Source organism: Gavia stellata, chromosome 4 (assembly GCF_030936135.1).
Source record: "Gavia stellata isolate bGavSte3 chromosome 4, bGavSte3.hap2, whole genome shotgun sequence".
Classification (NCBI taxonomy): domain Eukaryota; kingdom Metazoa; phylum Chordata; class Aves; order Gaviiformes; family Gaviidae; genus Gavia; species Gavia stellata.
Genome location: NC_082597.1, coordinates 41,072,737 through 41,098,248, shown reverse-complemented (window position 1 = coordinate 41,098,248; position 25,512 = coordinate 41,072,737). Strand labels below are relative to the sequence as shown.

General features: G+C 41.0%; 1 protein-coding gene across 1 annotated transcript in view; it reads right to left on the bottom strand.

Moving 5' to 3' along the window:
* Positions 1 to 12,329: 12,329 nt before the first annotated feature.
* Positions 12,330 to 25,512, bottom strand: part of LGR5 (leucine rich repeat containing G protein-coupled receptor 5) — a 93,094-nt gene continuing 79,911 nt past the window's right edge. The window contains exons 12-18 of the mRNA XM_059816428.1: positions 24,968 to 25,033; positions 24,685 to 24,756; positions 23,718 to 23,789; positions 21,683 to 21,808; positions 16,312 to 16,457; positions 15,219 to 15,302; positions 12,330 to 13,420 (exon numbers count right to left, since the gene is read on the bottom strand). Coding sequence (XP_059672411.1) covers positions 12,330 to 13,420; positions 15,219 to 15,302; positions 16,312 to 16,457; positions 21,683 to 21,808; positions 23,718 to 23,789; positions 24,685 to 24,756; positions 24,968 to 25,033 — 1,657 coding nt within the window. The remainder of the gene's footprint in view (positions 13,421 to 15,218; positions 15,303 to 16,311; positions 16,458 to 21,682; positions 21,809 to 23,717; positions 23,790 to 24,684; positions 24,757 to 24,967; positions 25,034 to 25,512) is intronic.

Sequence of the window (25,512 nt, the reverse complement as noted above, 5' to 3'; positions counted from 1 at the left end):
AAGTCTTTGCATTCTGTATAGCTTGTCAGTTCACCAAACTCAAGACTTAATGAACCCAATCAGACACCATGATTTATTGTTTTGTTTGTTTTCTACTGACCTTTGTATAACGGTGTTTTTTAAATTATTTTTTTCATGGAAATGCTTTGTTTCTGCATTAGTATCTTTATCCTCTTTCTTTGACTGGTGCTCCACAAATAGTCTCATACTGTGGATGCACATACATGTCTTTCTTTAAGACTGGAGATCTTTCTTCCCCCTTTTGCAGTACCAATAAAGGGTACTGTACAGTCCTCCCCCACGCCCAGCAATGGGTGCATATGCAGTTTGCCCACTGCCATCTCAGTTTCTGTTTGCCGCTTTTTGGAATGAGGCACTTGGTGACTATGAGATTTTTAAATGCTTTTGCTCCAGCTTCTTCAAAGGTTATCTTTTCTTGTGTTTCTTCCAAATTCCACCTCTCAACCTCTACACAACCTCTCTGTGTTTGCTGTCTTAGAGATGGGCAAATTTCTGTTAAGTGCTCCGCTTGCAGTACTTTTAAGCCTAGAGCAAGGAGGGCCCAGGACTTTCAGTTGCAAAGCTGCTTGTTCAGGAAGCCACGGAGGCTGCATCCAGTTCCAGGGGTGGCATTTCCTGGAGCAGATGTTTTGGCACCACTCACTGCACAGACAAAAGCCTCCAACAGAAGGGCTAGGGCTGGAGAGTCGGGGGCAGGTTCTCTGAAGAAGTCTACTCCAAAAGAATATTTCTCTGACCTGTATTCTCCATTTTCCTAAGGTAAAAGCACAACCTTTCTGGCCCATGGTGATCTTACAGAGTTTCCAGTCTGTCCTGACTTTACCTCCCTGCCGACTACTACAGTGAAATGGTATTTTTCTCTCACAGAACATATTGAGTCTTTCTCTTTGTGATACTGAACACGTGCCAAACTCTGCTGTAGGTGTTCTTAGCTATGCTTCCACCCTGTGTCCTTTATTGCTTTACATCAGCAAAGAAAGAATGTCATTGTCCCTTAGATACACACTCTCTCCCAATGTCTCAGGGCTTGGTGACTTTAGCTCCCCACATCCTCCAGAAATGGATACATCCCTCTGGGTCGAGAAGCCCACTTGGGTGGTCAGGTTGAGCAGAACTGGGTCCCAGGGGAGCAGAAGCTTTGTGTCAGTGTTAGACTCTCAGGCTGTTCAAAATACAAGGCTGACAAATCTCACAGGGAATGCTAACATGTCCAGGTGATGACGAGCAGCTCAATTACCATGCACTACATCAAAAAATGGCATGCTAGGAGGGCCGCTTTTTTCTTTTGGGGGATGGTAGTTATGGAGGACAGATGCCTAGAGAGTAAGGCTGTGTATTACATCACTCAAGTCTGCCGATTTTCAGGTAGATAAACCATGTACTTCTGTATCATACCTGAGATCTGCTCCCATATTCACACATGGCCCTCTCGGGAGTAAGTTCAATTTAACACAGACCTCTTTGCTTTCCTCCTCATCAGAAAGCACCATTGCTTTTTTGGCATAGGCATCATTGCTGAGGTTTCCTTCAGACATTCCCTTCTTACCACATCTGCACAGCCTGATAGTTCTAGTTTCCTCAATGTCTTTGTTGGAAAATGCTCTGGTTAAAGTAAGCAAGAGAAGGGCCTGGTCATAGCACATGGCTGAGGAAGTTTTGGTGTCAGATCTTTGTTCCTTGGTAAGGTCTTCAAGACTGCTGTTATTTCCAGATCAATTCAGTGAGAACTGAGTCATCTGACTCCCTCTGCTTTTGAAGTGCTTGGTTTCACAACATAGGCATTGGACGGCTCTCTTTCCTAGTGTACTTCTCCAGTAAGAGAGGAATAACTCCTCACAAAGGATAGCAATGATGTATTAGTTGCAGTTACCCTATTATGTGACTTAGCCCCTGGTCCTGATAATCTATTTCCCTTTCAAAGTAATCAGTTTCGCATACTGGAGTTATTTCCCAAGTAACACTTCTATCCAGCTGGTTAGGATCAGTTTACCACCATTGTGCTCCATGACCCCTCCTGTAGATTGATTCTTTGCTTTCTATAGTCATGCAGTTTGGAGACTATTTCAAGATGGGGGAGTGTTTAACCCATACAGGGGACTCCGTTTCTGCAAGGTTTGACCCTGTGCTGTGCATCTGTGCAGATCCCTACTTGCTAACTTCATTTTCCTATTAAGATGGTTTTCTCAACTGTAATGGTCAAGAGCAAGAAAATTTAAGACGTTATATCTGATCTTCTTTGTATCTTATTCTTCAAAAAAAGGGTGGCAGAGAGACATAGTTAAATAGCTGTCACGCTGTGCATAGGCAAAATCAAAATTCTTAAAATAAATACAGAATGAAAAAGGTCTTTATCTCCTTGGAGTACACGGCTCCCTGAAATGGTTTTAGACTGGGTTTTCAGGTAGCAATGCAAACTTGCCCACAAAAGCAGGTGAAAAAATGTCAATTGACTGGCCTGTAACTGCAGTTGTTGTATATTAGTGCAATGTATGATTGGGTAATTCCTGTCACTGCCTCTGCATCAGCCTATTCTGGCAGTACCATTTCCATGTGTGCAGGACACCAAGACTATAACATCAACAGCTCTAGTAATTCATATGGGTATTCCGTAGTTTGGGAAGAAAGTTATTTGAAACTAGGGGGTGATACAGACACCCCTTCACTGGGACAAATGCAAGAGCACGTCCCCAAAACTGCAAAGCTTTCTGGGATCTAAACTGATGTGCCAGAGGCACATTGGCCAGAAGCACGAGAGGAGTGGGACAGAGAAGCAGGTAGAAATGGCAGTGAGGAAGTACCAGCATCACCCAGAAAAGCAGATTTTGTATGAACAGGAAAGTTAACAGAGCATTTGGGTGAATTTGTGGCTGAACAGAGAAATTGTCCATAGCCGCCTTCAAGGTGACAGCATTTTGGAGTGTGCAGTAAATGAATGGGATAGCGCCAAAGAGGTATCCTTACTCTCTGAGGATGTCCCCTCCTCACTGGGCTTACGCAGTCAGGGTATGTAACCGTATCAGGGCATTTTAAAATATGAATCGGAGTTTCTGCACAGGCACATGGGGATTCCTGTTCTCCAACAGGAAATGTTGATTGACTTCAGTTATGGCTTGAGTTAGACTATACTGTAAATGAAGTGCCTAAACCCTGCCAGGTGGGGAGAACTAGGCCCTGGCCTTAAGAAATTCGTTCTGAAGTTGAATGATATTAAATGGACTCTCATGAATGTAGTCCTATTTTTGCCTTTTAAAATATTAAGTTAGCAAATTGGGTCAGAATGAAAATTGCTAGGTTGAAGACCGTTCCTGAAAGTTGTGAACTGAGGTGCTTTCTTGCAGGGTAGGTCTTGCAAACTTCTACTTGCTGTATTGTCTTGTATTTTGGGGTAGGACCTAGTATGATGGATTTTAGATCTTCAAGTGTGAACATAAGCAATGACCATTCTGGCAGCTGAAGCATCTCAAGCCTCTCTATATTCAACAGGATAGAGATAGATATGGGCTGGTGTTAAACTTGTTTGCAAAACAGAGACAAGTCCAGTGGAAAATTTCATGTGTTACTGTTTTCTTCAAGCTTCCTACAATTTTCAAGCAGCTGTAGGTGAAACTTGAGGTAAGTATATAAACTCCATTTTTAAGGAAATTGCTTTCTGTCTCATTCAATTCTACAAATGGGCCTTCCATCTTGCTCATCTATCACACTGAATTTAACAACTATCAAATATACCATGTTATCACCAAACAGAAGAGCAAACGTGTAGAACTATGGCTACCCTAGTGGCAAGCAATGGCCAGTTTTCTTGAGGCATAGTCAGCTCAGAGAAATCTGTGTATAAATTTGTATGCAGTTACACTTTAGCACTGAGGAATATGCTGAAATCTCATGAAATCCAGAATATCACCAGTTGCCCAAACGTAGCAAAAAACCCCAACCAACCCATGGGAAAATTCAACAATATGAAGGATTGTGTATACTGGGACAAGTATATAACAAATAAAGCAAAACTCCTCATACTTTGCATTCACAGTAGGGCATTCAATTAAGTCAGGGAACTACTTTTCCACTTCATGAATTAAGATGCTGATGGCTGGTTCTTCCACTTGGCTAGTTTGCCATGGTTTAGACATGTTTTTACCAATCATCTCTTCTATATATGTACTTCCCTGGAACAATGATCTTGGCTCCTCTTTTGTTTGCTGACTGATGACGACGTTCAGGGAGAGAAGTGCTGAGGCATTTGTTAACGTTGCAGACTTAAGACGGATTTCATATCCTAGAATTCATTCCCTGGCCACACAAAACTTTCTGGAGTTCATTTTCATAGTTAACCAGAAAAGAGACCTAGGAGGATTTCACGGAAGGCTGTGGTACTTCCTACAGGAGATGAAAACTCTGTTTCTAGTAGAAAAATCTCCCCAATTACTCTTTTCTTAGAAGGCCAGAAGAGCTCCTTCCTCCAGGAAAAGCTCAGTTCATAAACTGGAAATGCTTATAATAACTGCAGTGACATCTATAGATAGTCCTGAGAAGCTGTTGTTATGCATGGAACCAAATTAATAACTGCAGACACCTGTCAAAACAGTGATTACATATCAAGAATGACACCAGACAAAAAAGGAGATGTTTGAAACTTCCTTCAAGTATTGGTTTTGGAGTCCTGAGACTTTCAAGGCCAGTTGGAGAAGACTCTTGGTACATGCATGCAAAATAATTAGTGGAAGTCTTTAGATCCACAGATGGACAGTTTTTTCCCTTGTTAATGAAGCATATTTTTTGCTTGACAAGTGGAAAATATTGCCACCTGTGAAAAGATTAAACAGCAATTTTGAGTGGACTCTTTGTCTGTGACTGAGTTTTTTAGAAAACCTGGCTGTGGGCCAGCTCTCAAGAGGAATATTCCTAATGTTTGTTTTTCCCAATGACTGAGATCAGATCCTTAGATACTTTTGACAATGCCACAACAAATTGCTTTATGTAGGGAACATACTCATATTTCCTATGTCTCCAGAGTCACTGGAGCACAAGTCTGTGATTCTCATTATGTGAACAAGATGTTCTTAAAGTTGATACCGCCTTTTCTTTCCAGTACACTGGCAAGTGTTAGGTATAACACATGGAATTCATAGAATCATAGAATCATAGAACCATTTAGGTTGGAAAAGACCTTTAAGATCATCAAGTCCAACCTGCTAAGTCCACCACTAAACCACGTCCCTAAGCGCCTCATGCACAAGTCTTTTAAATACCTCCAGGGATGGTGGCTCAACCACCTCCCTGGGCAGCCTGTTCCAGTATCTGACAACCCTTTCAGTGAAGAAGTTTTTCCTAATATCCAGTCTAAAACTCCCCTGGCACAACTTGAGGCCGTTTCCTCTTGTCCTGTCACTTGTCACGTGGGAGAAAAGACCAACACCCACCTCTCTGCAACCCCCTTTCAGGTAATTGTAGAGAGCGATGAGGTCTCCCCTCAGCCTCCTCTTCTCCAGACTGAACAACCCCAGTTCCCTCAGCCGCTCCTCATAAGACTTGTGCTCCAGACCCCTCACCAGCTTTGTCGCCCTTCTTGGGACACGCTCCAGCACCTCAATGTCCTTCTTGTAGTGAAGGGCCCAAAACTGAACACAGGATTCGAGGTGCGGCCTCAAGACTGAGGCAAAGAAAGCATTAAGTACCTCAGCCTTCTGGAAAGCTGCCCCACAGAAAAGGACCTGGGGGTGTTGATTGACAGCCGGCTGAAGATGAGCCAGCAGTGTGCCCAGGTGGCCAAGAAGGCCAACGGCATCCTGGCCTGTATCAGAAATAGTGTGGCCAGCAGGAGCAGGGAGGTGATCATGCCCCTGTACTTGGCGCTGGTGAGGCTGCACCTCGAATCCTGTGTTCAGTTTTGGGCCCCTCACTCCAAGAAGGACATTGAGGTGCTGGAGAGTGTCCAGAGAAGGGCGACGAAGCTGGTGAGGGGTCTGGAGCACAAGTCTTATGAGGAGCGGCTGAGGGAACTGGGGTTGTTCGGTCTGGAGAAGAGGAGGCTGAGGGGAGACCTCATCGCTCTCTACAATCACCTGAAAGGGGGTTGCAGAGAGGTGGGTGTTGGTCTCTTCCCCCAAGTGACTAGCGGCAGGACAAGAGGAAATGGCCTCAAGTTGCACCAGGGGAGGTTCAGGCTGGATATTAGGAAAAATTTCTTTACTGAGAGAGTGGTGAGACACTGGAATAAGCTGCCCAGGGAAGTGGTGGAGTCACCCTCACCGGAGGTGTTCAAGGAACGTGTGGATGAGGCATTGTGGGACATGGTTTAATGTGCATGGTGGTGTTAGTTGATGGTTGGACTTGATGACCTTACAGGTCTTTTCCAACCTGTGTGATTCTGTGTGATTCTGTGTGATTCTTTATGGCTTTCACTTGTATCTCTGACTAGCTCTTTCTCCTTGGCCATTCAAGTATGTGCAACTTCCCTGAGGACCAAGTTCCCAGATAAAACTCAGTAATGTATCTAGTGCACCAAAGCAGTGAGCAGGTGGAGTGCTCAGTTCTGCTCTACCTAAATAATCCATCGCATGAGCCTGCAGTAAGCTCTCAGTCAGTTGTTATTGCAGATAACACTACATGTCTGTGGCGTGAGTACTTTAAGGGAGAAGTCACCTGTACTTATGTGTGATAGTACATTGCCTAGAACACCGAAGCTGTAACCACAGGCACTACTGCTCACTATTTGGTACATGAATTACTAAAAATCTTTCTTCCAAGTACCAAGATGTATAACCTTGATGCCTCTTTTTCCCTTTTGCACAGAGGCTTTCACTACCCACTCCATTCTTCCTTTGTAGTTATTCTCTTTCCCTTCTATGTTCAAGCCGTAGTATTTACCTCCTCAATGTCACCCTTCTCCCTTATGGCCACCAGCTCTAATATTGCTTGCGCTGTCTGGTGCAAATAAGTGCATGTGACAGCCTCTTCACTGACTGTGTTCTTACCATTTCAATCTCCTCAGCCATCACACTGCTTCCATCCTTTTGTATCCACTTTGAGCTCTTCATCCTTCACAAAACTCCACTGTGCTTTTTAATATCCCATAAAGCTCTGCCCCTGTTTGCATCCTGTCTCTTGAAGTTCTCTCTCCTCCCTGGCTTATGCACTCCCCTATGCTATCTTTGTCATGCTTCTGCTTTTTTCCTCCTAAAGGTAATTAATGTCTTTCTCATCCCCATTCACTGCTGGTTCTGTCCCACCTCAATAAGACTATTCTGAAACTCTCCCACCAAAATTACTTCTCCACTGGTCCTTCTGGCTGAAATTACCCCATCCACTCTAGCTTTCTTATCTATGCTGAGAACCTGCATACTCACTGCTAAAATCAATTTACATCTAGAATCATTTTACGTTATTTTTTTTAATCTTTGTAATTTGTTACTTACCATATGGAGTGAATTTCTGACTAAATGATTGCTTTCTCAGAGTTTTTACTTCACTGGTATTTTACCTCTTTCTTTCATGTACTTCACAGAAATGACTTACAAATCACAATCTCTGAAAAACCAAGCATATGTAACTGTTCTGTGCTGCAGTCCCTCCTAACACGAATGCATCCACTGTCTTGCCTTTCGTTGACACCTAGATGATGACATGACTGTGCTTAGCTGCTGCCTGTCTTTAATTCAATGGAGATGTAGCTCCTATTGCAGCCTGAGCAACCTGACTCTTGCCAAGTGCCATGTTTTAGGCCCCACCTTTCATTTGCCCTTAGCATCTGCATCCTATGCATTTCATACATGATGGTGCTACTGCCTCTCTGCTGTGTATCAGATGAACTTTGCCAGCTGTTTGGTAATCCCTGACCTGCTTCATCTGCCACATAAGGGATTGGAGAGAAAATAAGGAAGCATGTGGGATAATTTGCTGTCTCACCAAAGCCTAGTGCACCAGAACCTCATCTCTCATGTCGTCCAATATGGTCTGAAGCCTGCTGGTAACTCATGCATGTTCATCGCCTGACCTGATTGTAGTGGGTTGACCCTGGCTGGACGCCAGGTGCCCACCAAAGCCGCTCTATCACTCCCCTTCCTCAGCTGGACAGGGGAGACACAATATAACAAAAGGCTGATGGGTCGAGATAAGGACAGGGAGATCCCTCATCATTACTGTCATGGGCAAAACAGACTTGACTTGGGGAAAACTAGTTTAATTTATTACCAGTCAAAATCAGAGTAGGATAATGAGAAATAAAACCAAATCTTAAAAAAAACACCTTCCCCTCCATGCCTCCCTTTCTTCCCGGGCTCAACTTCACTCCCCATTTCCTCTACCTCCTCCCCCTGAGCGGCACAGGGGGACAGGGAATAAGGGTTGCAGTCAGTTCATCACATGTCGTTTCTGCCGCTCCTTCCTCCTCACACTCTTCACCTGCTCCAACATGGGGTCTCTCCCATGGGAGACAGTCCTCCATGAACTTCTCCAGCATGGGTCCTTCCCACGGGGTGCAGTCTTTCAGGAACAGGCTGCTCCTGTGTGGGTCCCCCATGGGCTCACAAGTCCTGCCAGCAAATCTGTTTCAGCGTGGACTCCTCTCTCCAGGGGTCCACAGGTCCTGCCAGAAGCCTTCTCCAGCGCAGGTTTCCCATGGGGTCACAGCCTCCTTCAGGCATCCACCTGCTCTGTCGTGGGGTCCTCCACGGGCTGCAGGTGGATATCTGCTCCACCATGGACCCCCATGGGCTGCAGGGGACAGCCTGCCTCACCATGGTCTTCATCACGGGCTGCAGGGGAATCTCTGCTCTGGCGCCTGGAGCACCTCCTCCTGCTCCTCCTTCAATGACCTTGGTGTCTGCAGAGTTGTTTCTCTCACAGATTCTCACTCCTCTGCTCTCTGGCTGCCATTGCACAGTTGTTTTTCCCCTTTCTTAAATGTGTTATCCCAGAGGTGCTACCACCATCACTGATCGGCTCGGCCTTGGCCAGCAGCGGGTCCGTCTTGGAGCCGGCTGGCATCCGTTCTATCGGACATAGGGGAAGCTTCTAGCAGCTTCTCACAGAAGCCACCCCTGTAGCCCCCCTGCTACCAAAACCTTGCCATGCAAACCCAATACACTGATGCATGCCCTTGTCAAGCGGTTGGGTGTGCCGGTCTCGCACGTGGCAATTGTGAGAGGTTGTCACTGAGATATGGACACCGTGCACGGGGAGCAGGATCTGTTCATAATGGTCTGTGAGTGAAATTTTGGTAAAAGACTTAGCCTATGTTGAAACACTATTATTTTTTTTTTTTTCTCCCTGGGCACCTAATGAGAGCACGCAACCTGTAACTCATACTTTGCCAAGAATTCCGGACATCTAGGGAGGTTAGTGTAAGTATTACAATAACGTGGAAAGGATTAATTGAGGATGCATGCCATTTTCTGAGGTGTTAGGTCCTGATTAAATGTTCTTTACTGTGTAGTCACATTTTATTACAACTTACATATGTTTGGAACACTGATAGAAAAGAAAGCATGTCATCTATTTACAATCACTACACATTTACATTATATTATTTACAGATAATGAATTTAGTAATATATATGAGCAGAAAATATAGCAAATATCAATATCAATATGAAACTGTACAGGGCTTAATCTCACGTCCTTTACTGTGGTTGCATTTCACTGTAATAATAAATACAGTTCTATATTTACACATTTTACTTTTAAAATCTATTAAATGAATTTTAACAATTTCAAGTTTAAAATATCTGATCAAAATATTTCAAACATGCTTATAAAAATAAGACATAAAGCCTTTGGGACTTTCTGCAAGCTAAAAAAGTTCTGATAAAAGACGCTTTCTTTAACTAGTCTTTAGAATTAGAACATTATTTTGCTTCTCACTTTACAAACTTCTTAAATATAGCGAGCTGAGAGGAATCTCACTGACATTAAGCAGTGCAGCACAGATGGACCCCAGTTAAATTAAAGCTAAGTAAACATGGTAATAGGTATTGTGCAATGGTTGACTGATCCTCTGTTTAATCCAAAGTGGTTTCAGGCATCGTTCTCCAGCTGTATGCTGCACTGCTTCAAAAGCCACAAGAGATAAAGGATTAAGATAAGTACTCAGCTGACTTCATCATACATAATTTCAGCATTGGTTCATTTTTTTTCCTGAAGGATGAACATGTCAGCCAAAGTCAACTTATGCCATCTATAACTGCAAAACTAAAAATATGCCAGTGTGAATGGACAAGAAAATCAAGGCATATCCATTGTTGGCAACAAATTCTTCATTGTGAAAATCTGTCCTTTGAGTCCCAGGAGGTTTTATATACAGTAACAGATGAACAACAGAGATCATCTGTAACTGATTACCTTAATTACTGGGCTAGCCTAACCTTGGTAATGTTAAAAAATTAGTCTCATTCACCTGGAGGTTGAGTGGCCATTAACTGAGCAGTGAGTACTGGGCTATTAAATGTTACTCCTCAGGGAGCTATTTTTAACAACAAAAAAAAGTAAATTTGTGCACTTTCATGTCTTAAATGATCAGCTCACTTGAGGAAAAGGTTCCAGCTCTGAGAAGAGAATACTGGAATATCCCATGGTGCCTTGGCCAAGGTCAAAGACTGATATTCTAGGGAAGTGAAGGTGCCTCTGTTGTCTGAGATATTTTAACAGTAGACTTGGCAAAGAACTGAAGTCTTTTCTCTCTAACTGGGATGCTTCTGATGTCTAAACATACACTTGATTCAGCAAAGTATTAACAGATCTAAAGCCAGAGAGGAACTCTGTGTTAATCTAATCTAACCTTTTTCTAAACTAAAGCCATCAGAAGTTCCTGAATTCCAATAGCTGCTCCAATACCTTTTGTGGTAATATATCCAATTCAAATTTAGACAATTTTGTTGACAGATCATTTCACTAGCTAATGACCATCAGTGTCAACAATTTGCACCTTTATTTCTATGCTGCATATTCCTAATGTGAACTTCCAGTCGATCTTACCAGAACCTTCTCCTCTTCACTGAGTGGTCCTCTGCTCTCAAACTTATGTTTCCCACAAATAGCTACTTATAAACTATGATCAAATCACTTCTTTCTTAAGCTGCTTTAAATTTATGATATTTATATCCTTTTCAATTTCACAATGTTCTTTACAGCATGTGAATGCAAGAACTGTTTGAAATATCCCAGTAGTACTTGAATCAGCGCTAAGAACACAGGTCATACCACCTCTTCACTCCTACTTGATATTACCTTGGCTAAGGATATTGGCTATCCTTAGTCAAAAGGACACAGTGGCCTCTAAATCTTCAACTGACTAGTGACCGTGAACTAGAGGCTTTCTAGAATCACTGTTTCACAGTGATCATGCCATGAGCAGGACTACAGTTTTTGTTCCTAGATAAATGACCTTAGATGAATGTTTCTATGTGAGTGTCTTTGGTGTCCTTTAATTGCCCTCAGCATGCCAGTCTTTTTGTAGTGATGACTTTCTATGTGATATTTTCCACCCTCAAATTCTAGGAGTCATCTGCCAATTTTATCAGCAGTAATTCTGGGAGTAATTCTACTGGCATGGTAGCAATTCAGGACCAAACTGTGCAGAACCTCACTAGAAAAATATCAATGTGACATTGGCTTGCCATTTGCAATTACATTTTAAGCCCTTAACAGGATCTTGATTAACTTTTTTCACACCATGTTAATTTTGTAGGTTTAGCTGACAATTAAAAATGCTTTGTCAAGTCAAATGACTTCTAAAATCCAAACCCAATGCCAGTTAAACTGTTAATTCAGCTTTATCAAACATGGAACTTCACCAAAGTCTATTCTGCAGGACCTTTAGGACTTGAACAGGACTACTCTTCCACTTAGATACCTTGCTGAATGACCACCATACACAGATGCTTATAAAAACAATCATGGCACTGAAAAACTATTATTAAAACCAAACTACAATAAATGGGAAAAAAACCCCAGCCCCTGAAAACAAACTGTACCAGGTGATGCTTTGAAAAAAAAGCTTACCAATTTAACGTGGCATTTTTGCTCTTGACCAGCTGATACCCTTTCTGAGTAGTGCTACTTTAAAAGAGAGCAGCTGATACAACCGCACAAACTGCAGCAGCTTTCAGTTTCTCTCTTCATCCCAGCATTTCAGAAACAGGCTGAGAAGGCTCAAGTGTTGGATTTTCAGCCTGCTGCAAGTTTTGTCACTGCCTGTTTTCTGATGTGTGTAACAATAATTCAGAGGCACTCTCTAGCTTGTATACACACACCCATACTTACTTTCAGGATTAAAAAATTTGTAAACATAGATATTTGCTGTACTGCCACTGAAACTAGCGACATGGAACAAATGCGACTGAAGAAAGATTGCAGCTTTCTGTCATTTGATAAGACGATGGCATTAGTGAATTGCTGGTAGGCATGTCATATGATATGCTGGCACTTGTGAAGGTTACCAATGCTTGTGTTGAGTCACAAGATTGTTTTTCTATGTCTTCTGAATTCACAGAGATCAGACTAGCATGTTTTGATCTCCTCCATAACAAAGTTTGCTTTCGCAGACTTCCCAAGTCCCCCTTAAAGTGTGGATTAAAAAGTATATAAAAGAGTGGGTTTAGAGATGCAGGCAGTGGGACAATAACTAGCAGTACTGACTTAATCACTTCTGGGCTGATAAAAGTGAGGTTCAGTAAGGAGGAAAAAGATAAGAAGGCCACAGGGCAATAAAGAATGCAATTAGTAAAAAGTAGCAAGGCTATATGTTTGACCATAGAGCAATCCCAAATGTTGTCTAACTCTCCCTTTTCTAAACTACAGTAGAGCTTTGTATAAGCAATAGTCATTACCAGAAAACAAAGGGAGTTCAGCAATACTAGTGCTACCATGTAGCCCATAGCAGTGGGTTCTCCAAATGGCAGTGGTAAACAAAGCGGAGAAACCCCATACTCACTCCCCGTGAGGAGTGGTATCACTGCAATGATTAGTGCTAACATAAAGCAAAAGAAAATGGCAATTTTTACACTAGCAATGGAGGATTTTGTTTCAAACTTTGTAGCCTGCTTTACAGAGAATGCACGTTCAAGTGCAGCTAGGGTAAGGAGGAAAATGGAAGCCTCTGAAGCAAAAATGGAGAGAAGGCCAGTTATTTGGCAACCAATTCCACTTTCCCACCGTGCTCCGTACTGAGCAAAGCTACCAAAAGTTGATGCATCCACGCTAGCCAGTACTCCGCTGGCCAGACCCATCAAGGTATTTACAATAGCTATTAAACCGATCAAAAGTTTTATGGAGGACACACACAATGGAGATCGGAAAACTGTAACAGACACGAGTGCATTGCAAATAAAGGTCAAAACCACTATGGTCCACACTCCAATTCTGATCAGCCAGCTACCAAACAGATGGTCACATGGTTTGAAGGGACCTGTAATGACAAAATAAAAGGGGCAAGGGAAACCCATGTAAACTAAAAAATAATTTTCTGCTTCCTAAGACATTAAATTTCACGCTTCTCAGGTTCACAGCACAGCCAAGCAGTGAATTTCAGTCCAAAAGGGGAGCTGGAAATTTGCTCTTCTTTGGAGTAATCCGAGACCTTGATAACAAGCTGCTTATATGCATGTTGCATTACTAGTACACATGAGTCTTTGTCCCTTGACCCGAATTGTCTATGCTTTTTTTTTTTTTTGCCTAGCAGTACAAGTGCAATGTGAATGACCAGCCTGTAGTTTCAAGAAATGCTGTGATGTTTGTCAGTGTGTGAAAAAACCTGAAAAAGATACTCTCACTAAACTAGGACAGGTTGCTAATGAGTCCCGGTGAAGTGTGATGTAATGGATATGGACAGATGCACTTTTGCTACCTTATAACACAGTCCAAGAAAACTTGAAGCTGTCTTTGCATTTGGAAGTGCTGCCTTTTTGGAGGGGCTTCTGATCACTTGTAGCTGAAGTCAGATCATTATGATTGAAGCTTGCTGTGTATTCTCATAGAATTGAGGTGCATATGCTGTGCAGCTGAAGCTGAATGCTCTGCAGTCTGAAAAACATTATTTATCTTAACACCAGCCAGCTATGCTCTCTCAAAGCAAGTCCTTCACAGTGGTCTGTGCTTCTCCATGAAGACACATACCCTGCAGCTGAGATGTACTCCATATGACTACAGCTGTTCCCATCAAGTAGGCATAAACATCTATTGTGTCAATTTGCAAGTTTTTCTAAGATACCATTTGAAAGATCAGCACGGAAGCTAAATTTTTCTCTTGGGTCTGGTGATAACTCACCTTAAAGACAGCAATGTTTTCGTGAACTCAGTGGTTATATTTAGGCCATAGAGAATATGTGATAGTCAAATGGTTCAAAATTCTTTGGCTTCCTGGCTCTTCCATTCCTCTTTACATAACTTTTAAAAATTTATTATTATTATTTGCTCTTACAAACAAGAATCTTGGCTTGGAATGAATGCTGAAGTACTAGTCGTCACTTGGGTTTTTTTATTCATGTTTCACAATGAAACTAGGGAAAATGTTCGCTGAATCACGTAAGCAAAACTTACGACCACGGCTGTTAAAGCTAGAAGCGACCTTCCAAAGACATGTTTCTTTCCGTGACTTAATGGAAACTTTCAGTGGAATTGGTTGCCTGTAGCTTTGCAATTCAATAGCTATATTTCTTTTTCCTTTCTGCCACACTGCAAAGCCAGGGATGCACTATTCTATAAAGAAAATGGCGGTGCTGGGGTTCCTTTGTAATAGACTGCGTACATCAATACAGTAGTGTTTGGTATTTCCTAGACATTGAACTAAACTGTGTGTTGTTCAAGAAGCTCAAGTGTAGACTAACTCTAAGCTAAGTTCAGAAGAATTACTTCAGCTTTGCAAAAGACTGAGCAAGCAAAGATTCTGCTCCCCTTTATTATCTGTGTCTTGGCTCTCTCATTCTCCTGATAAGGGGATCAATTCCTGTGAAAAGGGATCCAGAGTGAGGATCTGCTTGAGGACTGGGTAAAACTTCTGCTACATTCATAGATGAATTTAGTAGCTGAACAGTTTTCTGGACTTTAATGCAAAATTTTATATTATTGTGCAATCTATTTGTATTAATCTCATCAAATTATTGCAAAACATCATGTTACTATCCTAGTATCAGACTCAGAGTTTGTTCTGCATCTAGAATATCTGGTAATACTGTGCTTGGATTCCTATCTGTATGGCAGTTTCATACCTGGAGAAGGTGAGCATTGAACTGAATGATGAGCTTTCAAATCTTCTTCAAAGTCAAGAAAAAAATCTTCAAAGTCACGCTCATCTGTGGGGGCGAAAATACCTAGATTTGATACTGCAATTTTCAGGAAAACTTCTTTTAGTACAAATTGCAAAAATGTCTGTGGTATTTAAGTCCTGGTCTTGTCCCTTTGCCTGCCAAACTGTGAGCAGAAGCAGACATATGCCTACTTGGTTTTGAATTACTGTACTCAGCGTTATTTGAAAAGTTGGCACTGCCACTTCTCTGAAAATAATCACTTACAGGTACATTCTCTATTACCTAATTTGCAGTGTGACAACTGCCTAGGAAGGAGTTTAAAATATTAATTCTGCTGTTGTGCCAGGCTACTAAGAATTAACACAAGTTTTTCTGTGTTTCTTATGTCCTCGCTCTACCACATGTTCTTGGCTCTGTTCTTGCTGGTGCTAGCCCTGAACTCTTAGTTACTGGTTTGCAGGAGCAAGGATAGCACAGAAAGCAGCAGGATGGTATAACATGTATGTGTGCGCCTATGTAACGGGTAAGAGGTCAAGTAACAGACCTTGTGTGGAAGGGGAAGAAAAATACAGTAGTCTTCTATCCTGGAGAGCAGATGCACTCTCTGGTACCCAGGAAGTGCTGGGAAAAAAATATCGGCAGCTATGCCAAAGTAGCCACATAAGCTCTGTGACTCATCCTGAAGCATGTGGACAGCAAGAGAGCCAAAGATGTGTTGCTACTTCCAAGGCTGGCAAGAAACTAGATCTTTGCTGGCCTGCTTTTGTATGGGGTTACATACCAGCACCACTTCCCCGTCTCTCACATAAAGGGAAGATTTCACTTCCCACATTATTATAGTTATTATTTGGATGGAAAGATGAGCGAGTGAGATTTTTGAAAGGCAGACCTGAAAAAATGAGTTTGCTAAGCATAGGAATGCTTGAATAACATATCATCGGTCAAGAGAGAGGGAGAGGCTGCCTCTGTGACTGTAAAGGAGTATTGGATTTGTTTAACATCATAGGCTACTCACAGCCTTCAGGTAGATTTAAAAGCCAAAGATGACGATTACCTTGAATTTGTAACAACCCAGCATCCTTCCTGTGAAAATCGTCAATGCTGCTATTCTCATCTTTGTTCCATTGGCTGGAGATTTTGTAGTGGCTTTCACAAGCTCCAAAGGCACAGCACTGATAAGCATAAGGCATTTCCATGACCCTGTAGAAGAATAAGGAAGCATGCCATGATACTGCTCTAGCACCAGAGTTACTGGATTGTACTGCTCCTCTACTGTTAGCACAAAGGAACTTGTTTTAATAACCATGACTGAAAGTAAAAGTATCTATGGGTAAAAATCAGTCATGATAATACAAAACGAGGACTCACAAATAAAATTCCACATCAGAAATGCAGATGATTTCTAGGCTAATTTTAGTAAAAGCACAATGAAGTTTTCTTATGCATTTTTACAGGAGATATGAAAGTGGAAGATATGTGCCTTAGGTGAATGTTACTCTTAGGGCTGTATTTCTATTTTATGGTTTTGAATAATTTTACAGTGTAACTCAACAGTTTCTCCATGTTACTTTCTTAATGGTTTCTTTTAAAAAAGCAGATCCAAAGATCACAACTGCATCTACCTGCCTAACAGGCAAAACCAAAACATCATTTCCCAAATGGAATTTCTCCAGTTTTGGGAGAATGAGATCTTTTGGAATTCAGACTTCATCCACCTCTTTCTACATCTGACTCTTTTCACAGTAAGATGGCAAAAAGGAGATTGTCCTTGTGCACAGATCAAGAAAGCAGTGTTCTAAACCAAAACGTGAATGAATCAGAAGGGCGCTGTGTGTGAAAACAGATGTCACTGAAGAAAAGGTTTTACTTTATTAATTGTCTTAGAAATGAGCATGGTCGTTGCAGGACACTGGATGCTCATTCCTAACTCTTTTAAGACCATTGGTATTCCTAACACATAACTGAGTATAGGTCAGTGAGTTTCAATGATTTTGAGGGCTTCTTTTGTCAGAAAATTGCTCATTTCCAGTATGTTTTGAATTTAATTCCTTTGGGGATGTGCAAATTCTGGGGTAGCATAGAAGAGCTACATATATTCAAGTTCTGTAAACTACTTCTTCTATTCCTTGGATATATTTTGTGCTTTGGAAGCAGAGATACTTCATTTGCACATTTTGCCAATAGTAGATAGTAAAACCTAACAACTCACCTTAATTCCAAAAGCCCAATAAACCAAAAAACTCAAAGATAAAGAAGTGATTAGAAGTTATTCAGACTTAACTTAAAAGGAATAAAATAGAACTAGATCCTCCTATCAGATTACTTTCAACAGGTTAATCATGTAAATTAGCAGAATGAGCATTCCAAGCAACCGCTAACCCCCTGGAAAATCTGCAAAGAAATCAGTCTGAATTAGGCCCAGTACCAACAGGACTTACACTTGTGCGCTAGCCAAAAGCTTGGTACAAAGGGGAATAAACGGAACCCTAAGCTCTAAAGCAATTTTTAAATTAGTGCATTTTGGGGCATTTAGCTTCTATATACTTACATTTCTGTTGGGAATTAGCAATAATAATCTGTACCCTTGTACCCAGTACAAAAATCTGCATAAGGTATTTTTAAGGTACTCCAACAAAAGTTCAAGATAACCAAGATCTAACTATCAAGCAACCTCACGCCAGCAGATTTAAATATTTAATTTCTAACTCATTTCTGTGCATGCCATCTTTTAAAATAATGATATTACCTCGATTAAACATTTTTGAACACATTTCCGGAAGCTCTTTTTAAATAAACTATTATTAAACGCACAGATTACTAGACTGACCCATAGCTAGTCACATGGACTAAAACCAATCCCAATCCCCAAGTAGAAATCACAGAATCATAGAAGCACTACAGCTGGAAAAGACCTGTAAGATCATCAAGTCCAACCATCAACCCAACACCACCATGCCCATTAAACCATGTCCCACAATGCCTCATCCACACGTTCCTTGAACACCTCCGGTGAGGGTGACTCCACCACTTCCCTGGGCAGCTTATTCCGGTGTCTCACCACTCTCTCAGTAAAGAAATTTTTCCTAATATCCAGCCTGAACCTCCCCTGGTGCAACTTGAGGCCATTTCCTCTTGTCCTGCCGCTAGTCACTTGGGGGAAGAGGCCAACACCCACCTCTCTGCAACCCCCTTTCAGGTGATTGTAGAGAGCGATAAGGTCTCCCCTCAGCCTCCTCTTCTCCAGGCTGAAAATGCCTGTTTTCTGAAAAAAATCCCCACAAGCAACAACAACAAAAAAACCTTATCAAAAGAAACACTGACAGTTCTGCAAGGTGATCACTGCAACTTGTGGCTTCAGACCTTTTGGAAGACATTGATACAGATGGGGAAATGAACAGCTAGTGGATATTTTAGGTCCCAGGGACTAACAGAAATGTATACTCTGGTTATTCAAACAGCTCTGTGTGCTTAATAATGACAGATTTTCAGATGCAGTTGCGCTTCTACCAGCCTGCTGGCCTGTCATACACTGGAAACACGGACCTCTCACATTGTTCTGGTCCATTACTTTGATGAAGTAGCCAAAAAAACCCACCACTTTTAAATTATCTATAAAGAGCAAGACTCCCAGTTCTTATCCTCTCTGTAGGTCTTTCTAGCATCCTTTCTTAAACCTGAACAGTTTTTGGGTTTTTTTCCCCTGGGTTCGTAGGATATGCGTATAGGCCTCAAATGGATGAATGCTTCCGAATCTGTGTGCAAAGCATAATTGCACAGAATGACTGGGACCCAGAACACAGAGGTCAAAACATACTTTGCAATGCAGAGAAATTAGTATCAGCTCTTCCTGGTGACAGAGGAGTTTCTTTCTCGCAAAAGCTACATTTAACAAGAAAAAAAAAAAGGAAGCAACTCTCAGCCATACAATGCTGGAAGACGTCTTTTTTATGGCTGGTGCTTATTTGAAGTGGGTGATTAGATTTGGACTTTGTCAAATTAAACTATTTTAGAAACACTGGCTGAATTTATTTTTATGTACTGCTTATCTTACTGATGATATATGTATCCTTGACAATTTTTTTTCTGCAGCAAGGAATGGTTCTTTTTTCTGTTTTTAGATTAAGCAGCAGAGAACATAATGTCATTTTCTACCTCACAAAGGTGTGGGGTTGACGGTGAATGCGAAGGCACAGTTATAATGGATGGAGCAAATCACTGAGTTCTTTACAGCGTTGAATTAAAGCACCAGATAAAGAAGGAGTGGCTGGCAGCCTGACTTTACTTCCTCAAAGCTTGCCATAGCAGGCTGGGCTCAGCTCTGTATAGCATTCTCGTGCCATTGCTGAAGGTGGGGCAGAGGATGCTCAGCTCTTTGATGTGTCTGTGTACTGAACAGCAATGACCCATTTAGATGAGCAGGAAGCTTTTATGCAGGAATTTGTCTTTAATGTTGGAACCACTGTCTAGTTCCAACAATTACAAAGGGTGAAATTTCATTTTGTTTTAGATCTCTGTTCAAGTTTGGTGCTTCATGCATTGTCTGTGCAGTGATCCTGTGTGAAGTCCTGGCCTCATTTTGATTCATGATGAAAGTCCTGCAGACTCCAGGTCAGGATTTTACCCCATTCTCTCCTGACTGGGTATCATTTGTTCTTACAGACGTTAATCAACTCTAGATATATTAATCCCACTTTTATATCTTTTTTTAAGACTTAAGCTACTGCCTGACACATCCTTGTTAACTACTTACCCAGACTAAATACACTGTAGTTGCATTTGAGCAATGTACATGATTTTACTGGTGGAAAAATAATATGAAGTATAATTTTGATAAAAGAATTATAATTCAGTTGGATAGTGGATTATTCTAGGACTCCTGCAGCACCTCTTATTGCCTCTAGGCCATGGTATATACATCACTATATATTTGCTAGGTTGGAGTAATCCATTTTCTTGTGTTTACATTCTGTTAAAGAACCTTCAGGCATTTTAGAACTGTCACCTGCCTCAACATGTGGGCAAAGTCAGTAAGAGAAGAAGAACTATGGCATTAGCTCAGCCTCAACCATTCATGATTTCTTATGGTACTTGCTTCTTGACATCTCAGACCCATCTGAAGGTCTCTAGTGTGAGAAAGGCATAAGGCCTGTAGTACTTTGAATGTTTATGTATATAGAGTAGTTTCACACACTGTGAAGTCACTACCCAATCTCTTCTGTGACAAACTACAAATACTGGGTTTATTAAGTCTTTTAAGGCATTGTTTCCTAACCTTGGAAACATTTTTTGCAGCTCTTCTCTCTGTTTATATTAACATGCCATCACAGAAGTGTTCTAGTGTGGATCCCTCCAGTGTTGTAGGCAGAGCTTTAATCATCTCTGCACTTCTACTCATGACCCCCTTATTGATAACTCCAAACACTGCAGTCCTTTTCATCAGTGGTAAAGTCTCCTTGAGTTGTCTGCCTGCTAAGACCCATGAGACTTTTCCAGTGCAAAAGATAAATCTAGTGAGGACATACGGATGGAGTCTCCATCCTTGGAGATATTCAAAAGCCGTCTGGACATGGTCCTGGGCAACTGGCTCCAGGTGACCCTGCTTGAGCAGGGGGGGTTGGACAAGATGACCTCCAGAGGTGCCTTCCAACCTCAACCATTCTGTGATTCTGTAACCATGTGCACACTATTTAAATGTTTCAAATTTTATGATATCAAACCTTTTACATTAAAACATAGAAAAAATGTATGTTGCACTTGTCATCCTCTAGTTAAAATATAAAAACAGGGGAGAGTTAGGGGACATTCCCAAATACCCTGAAGTCAGAGGCAAAACTGTCTTTACTGTGATTTCTCCATGGTCATCCAGTGATGGGCAGAGCCACATATGATCTCTAGAGAACATTTCCTTCCTGTACCACAGACCATCCAGCAGAAAATTACTAGCGTCAAAATGTTTTAGTAATAATGGCAAAGTATTATCTGAATCTTAATCAAAAGATTACAGAAAAAACATGTTCAAACGAAAGAGGCCAAATATTTTGGAACTTCAGGAGTATATTCTTCCCTTGATATTTGCTGTGTTCTTATTAAATATAATGGAAGTTCTGTAAGCACAGTCTAGTAGAAGAAGGACATATCACTAAGCTGCTAGCAATATTGTTTTAACAGCTTTTGAAACATATCACCAGGAAGCAGATGTGGCTCGTATTAAGCAAGTACTGGGGTTAATATTTCAAAACCCTTCATAGTTTCTTCAGTTAAAAGTGAGCATAATAAAAGAAGTCTATCATTTTTATCATATTTGCTTTAGTTTTAATAGTACAGATCAAAGACTGACGATACGAAGTAACATGCGTTACACACTGACACACCTTCCATTGCACATGAACACAAATGTGGCTTATTAGTTTTAATGATATACTCACTTGAGTTCTGGAAAATTTTCAGATGATATCAAACTTTGTAGGGCATGATTTCCTGTTAATTTTAAATGAGTTAAACCATGTAGCCCCGTCACAGGAAAAGAGGACAAAAGGTTGGATGACACATCCCTGCATAACAGCAAATAAAAATCAGCTTATGAGTTTTCATTTTTTTTCCTGAGCACTAGAAATGTCACATTGGAAAAACTGGTCAGACTTTTCTAGCTCAGTCAAAAATGACTGCATTAAACAGAGGTCCCAGTCAGCAGAGCAAAGCTGCAACACCACTCAGGAGTATGCACGTATGTGTCTAGCCGAAAGCTAACAGTAATATTTAGCAGTTAGCTAAGTCTCTGTTGCCAAATTTTGACACCAAACATTCATAGTGCCAGTTTTGAGACCAGCAAATGAATTTAAAATCTGTTCATTAGATCGTTTGAATTAAAGGAAGCCAGTACCAGAACAGCTTCCCGCAGTTTAAAAGATTCAGTGTGATGCTAGAGGGCACGGCTGCTCTGAAAGCTCCACAGGAAGCAGGTCAGGTGTACAGGGAAGACATGTGTTTCAGGGTAGGATGGGTCTGGGCTGAAGTAGATAAAGGTGACAGTTCTAAGCTGAGGTTTGTCTGAGGAGCTGAGGGAAGACAGCACAGATGAACTAGGTAACTTGGGGAAAGTAAAACAGGTGAATGAAAAGTGAGAGTGATCAAGGAGATATGGTAAAGTAATCAGAGGGGGAAGTCCAGAGGTATTCTGTTTATTTCTCCCCCTCCTATTTATTCTATGAGCTTTTTCAGTCCTCTTCACAATGATCTACACTGCAATACTTAAGATGGTCATCAGTCAAGAAGGAGGAAGAAGGGGAGTCTGATGCTGCCAAAATGCTTCTATGCCCAAGGCTGAACAGCAAAGTTCCTGTCTCTTGGTCTATCTACTGAAATCTAAGGGCTAGACATATAATAAGGTATGTTGATGGACTGGTCTTCTACCTATCTGGTTTAATGTGTGTCCTCTTGCTCACAACATAGTTAAATACCAAAGGTGAAATACTGGTCGCGCGCGCGCGCGCGCGCGCGCGTGTGTGTGTGTGGTGGGTGTGTGTGGGGGGGTCTGTGTGTGTGGGTGTGTGTGGGGGTGTGTGTGTGTGTGTGTGTGTTAAAGGGCTTTTTTCTTTAACCCTCTCTGACTGTTCTATGCTATTGACCAAAGCTACAATTTATTGCTCACCTCACAAAGTAGGAGGGCCCCAAAAGTGATGTCATGGACAATATTGTCTTTATGGACATTTTTCAGTGCACCATTCAGAGAGGAGGCTTTACTTTTGCTTTTGAACACCCCTTTCCAAATTTAGGTTTCCCAGCAGTTACTGGCTTATCTGTGAGCAAATGCCCAGCAGTGTATCTTTGTGACAACCATGCAGCAGGATGACTCCAGAGGAATTTTCCCATACACCATATATTCCCCAGACACCCAGTGCCTCAGGGATTCACCTTAAAGAGACATTAAAAGGACAGTGGGAAGTAAGGAAAAGTTAGTAAGGACTGAGAAGTGCTTGTGAACAAGGCCTGCAAAATTGGTTGCTGATGTTTTGACCACCAACTACTTTCGCTGAATTACTAAAGAAGAAAAACTATTCCAATCAATGAGGAATGGTGAAATAAAGATACATACTAGAAAATGTTTCTTATTTAATTTTGAATTCAATTTCTTAGTCCTGGAGCACAACTAACAGGAAATATTCCCCACTTCTACAAGAGACTAAACTGCTAACAAATTCAATGAAGAAAGGCAGATACACTGGTGTTCTTCATGGACCCCAAATCACTCTGATTACACAGTGTTAATATGCAGCTTTGCTATAACACCTATGGGAATTGGTGAAGTACAAGAAAGCAGGCATTTAGATATGGATTCAACAGAACGGAAGATTAGAATAGAGAAAGTCTCAATTTCTGCTAGGGCATCAAGTTATTAAATTTTTGTATGCTCCTGGAAGAAAAATGTGAAAATTTGAATGTAAAAGATACACAAATACTTACAGTTTGATCAGAGATGGTAAAGAGGAGAAGGCATTGGGGTGAATAATTTTAATTTTGTTCCAAGCTAAATCCCTACAAGAAAAGTGAGTGGAAAATTACATACCCACTGAGGGAATATAGAAGTTTTCATACACTTGATTAGAAGGCCTAAATATAAAAAAGGTGTTAATTGCATGCAAATATTTTCAATAAGCTTCTGCATATCTCATAGTGCAAAATCTTTTTTCCATGTTTAAATTATGTTAGTCAGTTAATGGTGTTAGTTATTAAAGTGACAACTTTCTTAAAACATCTTAATGCCTTCTACAGTGTAAGGCAGTTATTTTCAGTCTGCTTCACAGCTTTCTAAGGCAGCAGAAAGAAGGGTGGGGTATATGGACTACTTCTAAGAGGTCCTCATGATGTGACTAAGAACAGCAAATCCATTGTCAACGGGCTTAACTTCCTAATCTCAATCTTCATCACCCCTGAAAAATCAAACAGACTGAAAGCAACTCTTAAAAAAAAAAGTGTGGGTTTGATCCTGCAAAAACTTACAACCATGAGTAATTTCTTGACAAAATTACTCTGCTAGCACATGGGTCTGTGTGAAAGCTAGAAACCTGCACATGACTGGACTCTATTTCTTAAGACACTGTTCTCTATAAAAAGATTTCATGCTCCCTAGAGCTGATTATTGGGTGAACCTGCCAACAGATACCAGCTCTGGCTCACTCTCTCTCTTCACCTCCATCAGATACATTTAAAAGTAACAGGTTTTATAGCTATAAGTTTACATCTTTGAATTCATTGTTGCAGATGCTGAACTTCACAATGTTAGTTCTCCTTTCACAGTTACGACCTAATGGGTGAAAGATCAAAGTGAGGAAAAACAGAAACAAGGACGTTTTGAGGCATATAGTGAGCAGACACTATATACCCCATGTTTTTGAGAACCAGGGTGAATGGCTGTTAGGGCTGTACTCACAGAGACCGAAGAGCAGCCAGCTGCTGAAAAGTGTCTGCTTTGATTTCACTGATTTCATTATGATGCAAGTCACTGAAATAGCAATAAGAATCTCCTCAGTTTCAAAGGCACTTGGAGGACACTTGGGGTGGTTTGAATTGTGTTTATGATCCACTTCAATATAGTGTAAGGGTATATATTTGGGATATGTGAAATTGGCCAGCAATAACCAAGTTAATGATGCTCAAACACATTTGTATATAGATGCTTCCTTTTAGCTTTTTAAGGGTAGTTTGTCGCTTACATTTTTTGGAGTTTTTTACAGGCAGTAAAACAGGGTAAATCTTCCAGCAGATTATAAGACAGATCCCTGTAATACACATGAAAAGAAAAGATTAACATCAAAGTAACGTTAAAAGGTCTTTCATTGTCTACCTTCACGCTCAATTTAAAATAACTTTTTTTATCCACACTCACAGAAGAATAGGAATGTGCAAACTCACTTATGTCTCATCTGTCAGATTTTGATTTCTAACTGAGGAGGAGAGAGAAGGGGAAAGGCAAGATGTATTAACTCCATATTCTACGTTTGCAAATTCCTTGCATTGTCTGAAGATTTCCTGCCTGAAGTGTAGACTTCTGCTGAGTGTTTTACAGTAACAATACTGGCCATCTGCTCATAGGGAATATTGGATTTACATCACAGACTTCATATTCATCATGTTTAAATTCTGACAAATATTTAAACCATTTAAAATAATCTACTAAATATATATACTCATATTTTTTCAGAGAAGATCCTGTATTTTTCTGGAAATAATCACAATGGACAGTATTCAGCTTTCCATT